The sequence below is a fragment of the Drepanopeziza brunnea genome (genome assembly GCF_022702325.1).
Source record: "Drepanopeziza brunnea f. sp. 'multigermtubi' strain 214-2 chromosome Unknown ctg13, whole genome shotgun sequence".
NCBI classification, from domain to species: Eukaryota; Fungi; Ascomycota; class Leotiomycetes; order Helotiales; family Drepanopezizaceae; genus Drepanopeziza; species Drepanopeziza brunnea.
In genome coordinates, this window is record NW_027094076.1 from 307,940 (window position 1) to 318,861 (window position 10,922).

At 32.4% G+C, this 10,922-nt stretch overlaps 1 protein-coding gene across 1 annotated transcript; it reads right to left on the reverse strand.

Annotated features, from left to right (window-relative positions):
- Nucleotides 1-7,873: 7,873 nt before the first annotated feature.
- On the reverse strand, nt 7,874-8,191 carry L3040_007366 (uncharacterized protein; the record flags this gene model as incomplete). Its single annotated transcript, XM_066154829.1, has 1 exon — nt 7,874-8,191. One exon carries the CDS (start codon nt 8,189-8,191, stop codon nt 7,874-7,876), a length of 318 nt encoding a protein of 105 aa, XP_066010721.1.
- Nucleotides 8,192-10,922: the final 2,731 nt, after the last annotated feature.

Consider the following 10,922-nt stretch of genomic DNA (forward strand, 5'->3'; position numbering starts at 1 on the left):
AAACGATATCTTTTTAAAAGAACTTAATAATAGATTTAGCGTTAGCTGATCGAAGTAGTCGCTTTTTTAATTATTTAAATAAATCTTTTTTAGTTAGTACGAAGCAAATCATCTTTTTATCGATAATAAGTACTCGTAATACGTCTAAGTTAACTTTTAATTATATTTAAGTAAGCTAAGTCGAGTATAAAAGGTTTTCTATTCGTCTAGCTTTACGTTTTTAATAAGGCTTATAGCTTTAAACGAAAGCTTTGCAATCCTTATAGCATTTATTTTAAAAAAAGAGTTTTAACGTGCGATAATAAGTTGATTTAGCTCTTTTATATCCGGATTTTCGGTAAGCGTCGGAAATAATAATATAACGTTTTTAAGTTCCGTCGATAATTAGCTTGATCAAGTAAGAATTATCTGCTCGCTTATAAAAGTGACTATCTTTAACTAAGTAGTTAAGTGCTTTATTCTTGAACTTTTAAAAGTCGTAAGTCTTGATCGAAAAAAAGCGTTTAAAAGTGATAAGAAATTAAGCAATAAGCTTAAAGTCGAGCGAGTAATCGTGTTTTAAAACTCTCTTTTTAGCTCGTAAACTATAGTTTACGAGTCGTTTAATCGAAAATATTAAAATAATGCTTAGCTCGTTGATAACTTAATCGTTAATATCTTTTTCCTCTTTTTCTTTAATATTTAAAAGATATTCTCTTTCTTTTTTAAAAAGACCGTCCGCTGCTATGTTTTTAATCTTAAAGATATGCTTAACTTTAAAGTCTATTAATCTTATTTACGCAATCCAGTTCGTAACGAAAGCTTTAAGCAAATCGCTCGTTAATCCGTTAAGTTAATTAATTAATACTTTAGCGTCGGTTTTTAAAATAAAATGAACCTCGTATAATTCGCTTTTCATCTTTTTTATAGCTTTTAAAGCATCGCGATATTCTCGCTTAATCGCGTCGTACTTGCTTTCCGTAGAGTTTTAAAAACTACTTTCGAACTTAACAAGATATCGCTTTTTATCGGAATCTTTTTATTATAATACTACTTTTTATCTTTTAAAACTAACGTCTACCGTTAAGTAGATTTTCTTTTTTTCTTTGCTATAATCGATCTTAATAAAAGCGAAAGCAAAAAGCAAAGCTTCCTTAAGCAGCTTTATCGCTTTTTATTAAAGCTTTAACTATTCGAATTCGACTTTTTTTCTTATTATCGCGTAGATTAAAGCAGCAATTATAAAAAAGTTTTTGATTTAGATTTTATAATAAACTACGATCTTAATAAAAGCTCGAGCTTTCGATATATCTTCGCACTTAATCTATTTTAATATTTTTTTAATTTTAACGATTTAAAAGTAGCGTCTTTCGCTATCCGTAACGAATCTAACGATATTAAAGCCGAGCATGCAATATTAAGACTTCGTTTTAACGGTCGTCTTAGCTCTTTCGAACTTTACGAGCACTTTATCGATATTTTAAATGTGTTTTAAAACGAATCGTCGAATTCCGAGCAAAACTTTTTCGTAATTATAAAAAAATCGCGATCTTTTAACTTTTACGTTATTTATATAAAGCAAGCAAACGTTAAGAATGCAGTTTATAAAGATCTTATAAATAACCTTAACGAATTAAGCGATCGAATTAATAGCTCTTATAAGTATCCGAGTTTTATAAGTAGAGGGAGTGGTCTAGAAGACCGAAGGCCTATATAGCTCCTTGCTTTTGGAGTTATCTTCGAAAGAGACTTAAAGAGGCTTTGACGGGCGTTCCGTAGTTGGCAGGACCGCTTAGAGCTAGTTTAGTTCCTTTCGAACTCGACGGGCCTCTTTTTCAGCCTTTTTAACGAAGGTTTTTTGCTCGCTAACGCTTTTATCGAGCTCTTCGTTGCGGGTTTTCATGTTTGCGAAAAGCTTTTTAAGCTTAGCAGCCTTTCGTTAAGACTAAAAGAAAGTTTAGTGTTAAGCTAAAGCTTTTTTAAGGTTAATAAAAGCTAAAGGATCATCTTCATCGTCTTGCTTACTAATAGCTTCATTTTAAGTAAAAGGAATTATTAGTTAGGCCGTAAAAGAAAAGGAAAGAGCTGCTAAAGCAGCTTTAAAAAGTGTGCGAAGGATTTTGCTCGCGGGGCGAAGGTTGCTATATTGTGTAAGTGCTATCCTTTAAGTTATACTTAGAATAAGCCTTTTCGTGACCGTTAGAGTCGTCTAAGTGTTTTGACGTCCAACCACTAAGGAATTCTAAAAAGGAATATTATTAAAGCCGTTCCCGGCGGAGTGAGGTAGTTGTTAATAATATAACGACTTTAAGCGATTACTTAAAGGAACTCACGAGAGCGCGGGGGTTCATATAAGAGCTTAAGAGAATCTTAAAGTAATAACTTAAAATCAATAATTATCGAGTGTAAAAGTCGAAGGTAGCTGAGGTCTATATACACGAAGGTAGAAGCGCTAAAGATTCGTAAATTATGGTTCATGGGTCAAAAGCGGGGAATAAGAGAATACGAAGGAAAAAGGAAGGAAGTAGCTTGGCGCATGTGAGGTGCGTCCAGGAGACCTGGCGTGTCGTCACAATATTTTGATTTATTCTTTCGACTTTTTAAAACACGCTTATTACGTCCGTTAAGTTCTTTAACGACTCGACAACGCTAACTTTTAAGCTAATATTAAAAAGTACGAATTTAATACTATTAAAATAAAATACTTAAGCTTTATTATCTTTATTAAAAGCTTAAAGGTAGATCCGAACAAAACCTTAATAATAAAGCATTAAGCGCTTTGTATAACCGTTAAAAGCGTTTAAAGCTTCTTTAGATTTTATAACTTCTACCGCCGATTTATTCGAGATTACGACGTAATCGTAAAGCTTTTAATGTACTTAATTAAAGCTAACGTTCTTTTTTTATTTAATTTTTAATATCAAAAAAGCTTCGACCTTTTAAAATTCGTTTTAATTATCGCGCTAATCTTATAGTATTATAATCAAGATCTCTTTTATATGCTAAAGACTAACGCTTCCGACGGCGTAATCGCTTTAATCTTTTTTTAAAAGCATAGTTCCGACTAGCTATTAATCGCTTATTACTTTAAAACTATAGTTTCCGTTAAGCTTAACTACGTTGTTTACGATAAAAAGATATTAGCTATTATACGCTTTTTTAATAACTTCCGCGTCGAACTCGCCGGCTTTCTTTATTAAGTTTAAGTTATTACCGACTATAAAGCTTTAAAGTACTTTATGACTTTTAAGACTTTTAACGCTCGTCAAGCACGTTAAATAAAATTCTTTTACGATTATAACTTTATTATTACGTATAAATTAAGTAAAGACAACTCTTTAATTAACGCGCTAATACGTCGCACCGAAAAGCTCTTTTCTTAAAACAGCTTTAAGCGCATTTAGCGCTTATAAACGCTGCTTTGCGCTGATAACGTTGACTTACGACTCTTAATCGAAGAGTTACGCTAACTTACGCTTTCGAAGACCGCCGTTATTATCGAAAAGATCGCGAAGCTTTTACCGATATTCCGAGTTATTAATTAAGTTTTAAAAGCTAATCGTGTAAACACCTTACCTGATGGGGTACCTGCCATGGCCATTAAGGCCACACTAGACGGACCCATCTTCTATAAGAGGGCACATATCTTTTAGCTAGAATAATCAACGAGCTTTCTACCCACTTTTTTTGACACTTTTTTATAAGATTATAAGGTCTAGCCTTAAAGCTAAGCTTTTATACGGCATATCTTTTTAAATGCTTTTATATTAATGACTTACGCAAAGATTCAAACCTTTAGTCTTTGTCCTTATACAGCTTATTATAATCGCTTGATTCGCAGTCAAGTTGATCTTCGTTTATTATTTAGCACTTCATTTTATAATTACAACTTTAAAACAATCAAAACTTTATTTCCGATAAGTTCGGACACCGAAACGCCGAAATAGCCGAAATGCAATATTTCGGCTCTTCGGTAAAAACTCTTTTCTATTATCAATAAGAAAGAATTTTCACTTATTAATGAAAATACCTTTTTATACTTTAGCTTTTATTTTGAATTAAAGCAATTAATATAATCCGGAGTTATTAGCGAAGCTAATCAATTGATTCTTAAGTTTTTTATAGTTTTAATCTTGATTATTAATTTACTTTTGCAAAAGGTTTATTTTTTTTAATTTCGAATCGAGAATACTTTGCGAAAGTCACTTATTTAGCTCGTGAACCCGGTTTACGAGTCAAAATCAAACAATTCAAAAACCTTTTATCAACTCGATCATTTTTAGCATATATATATATCTAATCTTTAAAATACCGAAAACCTTTTTAAGATTTCTAATATCGAAGTCGGCGCCGAGTCACTTTCTTTTTCGTTAGAATCCTTTGAATTTATTAAATCTTTTAGTCGTATTTTTATAAGCTTCGGACTAGCTTTATTTTACTTCGACTTTTAATTAGAACCTTTACTTTTATTTTTATCGGAAACACTTGCTTCGGAAATGCTTTTTAAAATCAATACCGGTTTTAAAATTTATATTACTTCTTTTCCTTTTATTCTTTTTGCTTTTTTATTAAGCCTTGCGCTAGTTATAGTCGATCTTGCTATCCTTTACGCTTTTATAACTACTCGCATGCTATTGTTAAGTGCTTTAAGAGCTTTTTGCTTTAATAATGCTAATATTACCGATTTTATCGAGAAGTACGAAAAGACTTATAAAGATTTTAATATCTTTTAAGACGATCGGTTTGTTAAGCTCTTTCGTTATTGCAATAACTTTCGTAAAAAAGTTATTAAAAGCTTGCTCGAGTAGAAAGCTAAGAAAGATTAAACTGCTTTCGTTAAGGCCTTAAGAGCCGAGTTTCGTAAAAACGATACTTAGCAGATCAAAGACTCGGTCGCTTTTTTGCGGAAATTTGCTATGCAAAAACGGGATATTAATAACTTAAAAAACTATTATCGCACTTTCTCTCGAGTCTTCGAAAGACTTACTTTAATGCACCTTTTAAGCAAGATCGAACAAAGCCGCTTGTTTTTTTTCGAATTGCTCGTCGGAATTCGAAACAAAACAATTAAGCATTATAAAGTCGACGAACTCGACTTAGACTTTTATGCCGCTTTCGACGATTTCGTCGCATTCGCTTTTAAGACCGATTAAAATACTAAGACTATCGAAGCTATAAATCGAAAGAAGTCTTTTTTAATTAACTTTATTAAAGATATTCGGACTTTAATTAAAGAATACACCGAGCTAGCTAGCGTTCTTGAGTTTGCTAAAAAAGCTTTAATAATAATACCGTTTACTCGTGAACTACGGTTTACGAATAAAAAAAAAGAATTAATAAAGTAAGTTTTATAATTAAAAAGTTTTTTAACTTATAAATCGATGCGATTTATAATCGAATGAATTACTTCGAAGATTAAATCGCTAACTTAATTTCTCGACGCTTTATTTAGTCTTAGCTTTAAATTCGATTCGAAGATTACGACGAAGCTTTTATTAAGTATACCGCTTAAAATACCCGAAGTAAGGTCAGCTTCGGAGGTAAAGTTTAAATTGCTATTATCGGCTACGGATTATAAAGACGAAAAAAAGGAAAAGGTAAAAGATACGAGAATTAAATGCAAAACTATAGCTTTTGCGAAAACTCCGAAAATATAACTCAAGCTCTTTATTAATATCGGGATAAATATAAAGCCTTTAAAAATATAGTTAATAAAAGATATATTTATATTAGTAATTACGAACGCTTTTGCTTAAGACTTAAAAAGATCGGTGCTTTTATTATTTAGAAAAAGCAAAGAAAGACTTAATTTAGATTTATCGTGCTAAACGTTCGTAAGACGGAATACGATAATATCTTAAAGAATCGATTTATTAGCGGACTTAAGACTTATAGACATCTGCTCTTTTATCAATAACTAATTTAATAGCCAGCTTAATATTAGCTCGATTAAAATGCTTAGCAATTAACTAACTAGTTAAAAGAGCTTATTATTATTTTTAAAAGACTAATCGATATTAAGAACATTAATGCTATAAGATAGATCAACACGCTTAGCTACTTATCTAATATAAAGGTTGCTTCGATCGAGATTAACGCTGCCGCAAGAGATAAAGCTAAAAAGCTTTTTTCGCTTTTAAAAAGATTTAAACTTATTAAGATTAAAAAAAATATCCGACAATAAAAAGAAAAGAATTACAATACTCTTAAGGCTCGTGCTTCTTAAGAATCGAGTATTGCTGTAAAGATAGACTTAAAAGATGGGTTGTTCGATAATATAATTAAAAAAAAGTTTTTTAAATTAATTAAAGCCGACGAAGCTATAGAAAATATAAAAAGAGAGATTGAAATCACTTAGCGAGTGCTAAAAAAAAAGAAGAAAAAGACTTATAAACGAAAGAAGTTTATTAACTTTTACGTTATTATTAAAGTTTAAAAAAAAGCAATAACGGCGATTATAAAATTAAGAATCGAAGTCTAGATTAAAGACTTATTCGAACTTAGCTTTCGCTTCGATAAGCTATTAAGCTATTATATTTTAATAGTTCCCGATGCTAAAGAAAACGTAAAAGTCTTTTAAAGTAAGCTTATTTTTATAAACGCTTTAATTATTAAACGTTTAAGTCGAAATAAAAAAGGCAAGCTAGACTTTTTAACGACGCAAATTCGCAAACAACTTATCGCTCGCAATTACTTCGAAGTAGCGATAAAGATCTTAAAAGTTTTTATTAATATCGACGGTATAATTAAAAGCAGATCTTTTTTCGATAATAGATCTAAAATTAACGTAATAAATAAAAAAGTAGTTAAGATAATTAAACTACTTATTATAACGAATCGAGCTTTAGTTTATATCACCGTATCTAAAGATCTTTATAACTTCGATAAATAGATAAACGACGTCGAAGTTATTATAAACACCCTGCCTCTTTTGGATGATGGGGGCTCCGATCCTCTTAGGTCTTAGGCAAAGGCGTCCGTAATCACTGATATGAATACATCCTTTATTGACCATGTCTTTAAAGGCCTCACATTCATCCCGGTATTGATAAGGAGCTTGAGTTGTGTCTTCGGAGTTCTCGCAAAAGCTACAGTCTTGCATCTGGTTCCCGTATCCTTTACCTCCTCTTCTTCTTCGTCCTTATGGTCCGTAGCCGATAGCAGCAATCTGAACTCCACCTCCGAGGCTGACCCTACTTCGGGCATCTTAAGCGGTATACTTAGTAAAGGCTTCGTCGTAGTCTTCGAATCGAACTTGGAGCTAAGACTAGACAAGACGTCGGGAAGTTGAGTTAGCGACTTAGTCCTCGAGGTAATCAATTCGATTATAGATCGCACCGATCTGCAAGTTAAAAAACTTCTCAATCATAGAACCTACTTTATCAATTCCTTCTTTTTCACTCGTGAATCGTAGTTCACGGATGAACGGTACTACTACTAGGGCTTTCTTAGCAGACTCAAGAACGCTAGCTAGCTCGGTGTGTTCTTTAACTAAGGTCCGAATATCCTTAGTAAAGTTGGCTAAAAAAGACTTCTCTCGATTTATAGCTTCGATAATCCTAGCACTCTGGTCGGTCTTAAAAGCGAATGCGACGAAGTCGTCGAAGGCGGCATAAGAGTCTAAGTCGAGTTCGTCGACTTTACAATGCTTGATCGTTTTGTTTCGGATTCCGACGGGCAATCCGAGAAAGAACAAGCGGCCTTGTTCGGTCTTGCTCAAAAGGTGCATTAAAGTAAGTCTTTCGAAGACCCGAGAGAAAGTGCGACAATAGTTTTTCAGGTCATTGACATCCCGTTCTTGCATAGCAAATTCCCGCAAGAAAGCGACTGAGTCCTTGATCTGCTAAGTATCGTTTTCACAAAACTCGGCTCTTAAAGCCTTGACGAAAGCAGCCTAATCTTTCTTAGCTTTCCATTCGAGCAAGCTCTTGATAACCTCCTTGCGAGGGTTATCGCAATAACGAGGGAGCTTAATAAACCGATCGTCTTGAAGGATACCAAAGTCCTCACAGGTCTCTTCGTACTTCTCGATGAAGTCGGTGATATTAGCACCACTAAAGCAAGGAGCTCTTGGAGCACCTGGCAATGGCATGCGAGTAGTCATAAAGGCGTAGAGGATAGCAAGGTCGACTATAACTAGCGCAAGGCCTGGTGGAGGAGCAGGAGGGGCAAGAGGAGGAGGAGTGGTATAGATCTTAAGACCGGTGTTCATTTTGGGAGGCATTTCCGAGGCAAGTGTTTCCGATAAAGGTAGAGGTAAGGGTTTTAGTTAAGAGTCGAAGTAGGATGAGGATGGTCCGAAGCCCACAAGAATACGATCAAAGGATTCAACAAATTCAAAGGATTCTGACGAAAAGGGAAGTGATTCTACGCCGACTTCGATGTCAGAAATCTCAAAAAGGTTTTCGGTATTCTAAGGATCAGACATGTGTATATATTAAGAATGATCGGGTTGATAAAAGGTTTTTAAATTATTTGATTTTGACTCGTGAACCGGGTTCACGAGTAAAATAAGCGATTTTCGCAAGGTATTCTCGATCCGAGATTAAAAAGAGTAGACCCCTTGCAAAGGTAAACTAATAGACAGGATCAGAACTATAAAAAACCTAAGAATCAATTGATTAGCTTCGCTAACAACTCCGGACCATATCAAATGCTTTAATTCAAGATAAAAGCTAGAGTATAAAAGGATATTTTCATTAATAAGTAAAAATTCTTTCTTATTAACAATAGAAGAAAGTTTTTGCCGAGGAGCCGAAATATTGCACTTCGGCCATTTCGGCATTTCGGTGTCCGAACCCATCGGAATAAGGTTTTGATTGTTTTGAAGTTGTAGTTGTAAAGAGTATGAAAAGGGCTGAATGATAAACGAAGATCAACTTGACTGCGAATCAAGCGATTGTAATAGGCTGTATAAGGACAAAGACCAAAGGTTTGAATCCTTGCGTAGGTCACTAATGTAGAAGCACTTAAAAAGATGTGCTGTATAAAAGCCTGACTCTGAGGCTAGACCTCATAGTCTCACAAAAGAAGTGTCAGAAAAGGTAGGTGGAAAGCTCGTTGATTGTTCTAGCTAGGAGATGTGTGCCCTCTTATAGAAGATGGGTCCGTCTAGTGTGGCCCTAGTGGCCATGGCAGGTACCCCATCAGGCAGGGTGTTTACATTATTATTAGCGGAATTATTAATTACGCTGATTTCTTTATTATTAATAATAGCAATTACAAAGTTATCTTAAGCATGCTTTTCTTTTTAGAATCTTAACTCTCTTTTTTTTACTTCGATAATAATACGATAAAAGCTTCTTTTTAAAACTACGATCGATCTATTTAAAGACAAATTACTATTGTAAAAGACAAGTCGGATTTAGTCGAAGACTTGAAAAACTAATAGCTAGCATATAAGCTAAGATAAATGCTAAGTTAAAAAGAAGCTTAAAAAGAAATTCCGCTCGTAAATTATAGTTTACGAGTAAATCGGTATAAAAATAATAAAATTATAAAAAAACAATTTAACTTAATATTAAGTAAAGCTTATTAAAATTAAAAATATTAAAAATATTTATAATTAAACTCGATAAATCGGAAAATTTTATATTTATTATCGATAACGACAAAGACCTTTTAAAAAGGAATATAATAAAGGTTAATACGATATATAAAAGAAAAGCGAAGAAAATTAAACCGGTAGATTTAAAAATATTAAATAAAGAGATACTTAAAAGAATCGACGATTAGTTTAAGCAAGATAAAAAAGCGAGACTTTTTAGATTTAAAAGATCTTTTTCGAAATACTTTATTAATAAGTTTTCAAACTTAAAAATTAGATTAAAATTAACGAAAGAACGATTCGAAGCACTTACGATTAGCTTTTAAGTCATTTCGAAAGAAAAAGAGCTGCTTTATTAATGCTTTTTAAATCGAAAAGAAGCGATAGCTTAAGATTTTATTTATCTTAGTTAAGTCCGAAAAGAAGTTATGCTACTTTAAAAGATTAAAATAATGCTTTACGAAGCTTAATAAAAGAAGACGTTTACGATATCGCAAGCTTTATAAGAAATAGTTATCTTTAAATTAAAAAAACGATTAAAGCAAAAGGTTTTCGAATTATATTAAAGCTCTTATTAAAACAAATAGTTTATTATAATAAAGAAAAAGAAAAGAAAATACAAGCTAATTATTGCCGTAATTAAGATGAACCGTATTACGGTTAAGGACGCTAATATTGTTTTAAACGTTGATTAGTTTTCGAACGAATTTGCCGGCTTTACGATAGCTATACTTTTAAATTTCTTTTTTAAATACGATCAATTCCTTTTCGACGTTAAGTTTAAAAATATAATAGCTATTCAAACGCTTATCGGATTGCTTCGAATGACTCGAATACTTATAAAAGTTATTAATTCGATCGCTTAATTCGTTAAAGTCATTTATAAGATCCTTATAGATTGCATTCTTAACGTCTGCTTGCTTTATATAAATAACGTAAAAGTCAAAAGATCGCAATTTTTTTATAATTATAAAAAAGTTTTGCTCGGAATTCGACGATTCGTTTTAAAATATATTTAAAACATCGATAAAGTGCTCGTAAGGTTTGAAAGAGCTAAGACGACCGTCGGAACGAAGTCTTAATATTATATGCTCGGCTTTAATATTGTTAGATTCGTTACGGATAGCGAAAGACGTTACTTTTAAACCGTTAAAATTAAAAAGATATTAAAATAAATTAAGTGCGAAAATATATCGGAAGCTCGAGCTTTTATTAAGATCGTAGTTTATTATAAAATCTAAATTAAAAACTTCTTTACGATTATTGCTTTAATTTACGCGACGATAAAAAAAAGAATCGAATTCGAATAGTTAAAGCCTTAATAAAAAGCGATAAGGCTGCTTAAAGAAGCCTTGCTCTTTGCTTTCGCTTTTATTAAGATCGATTATAATAAAAA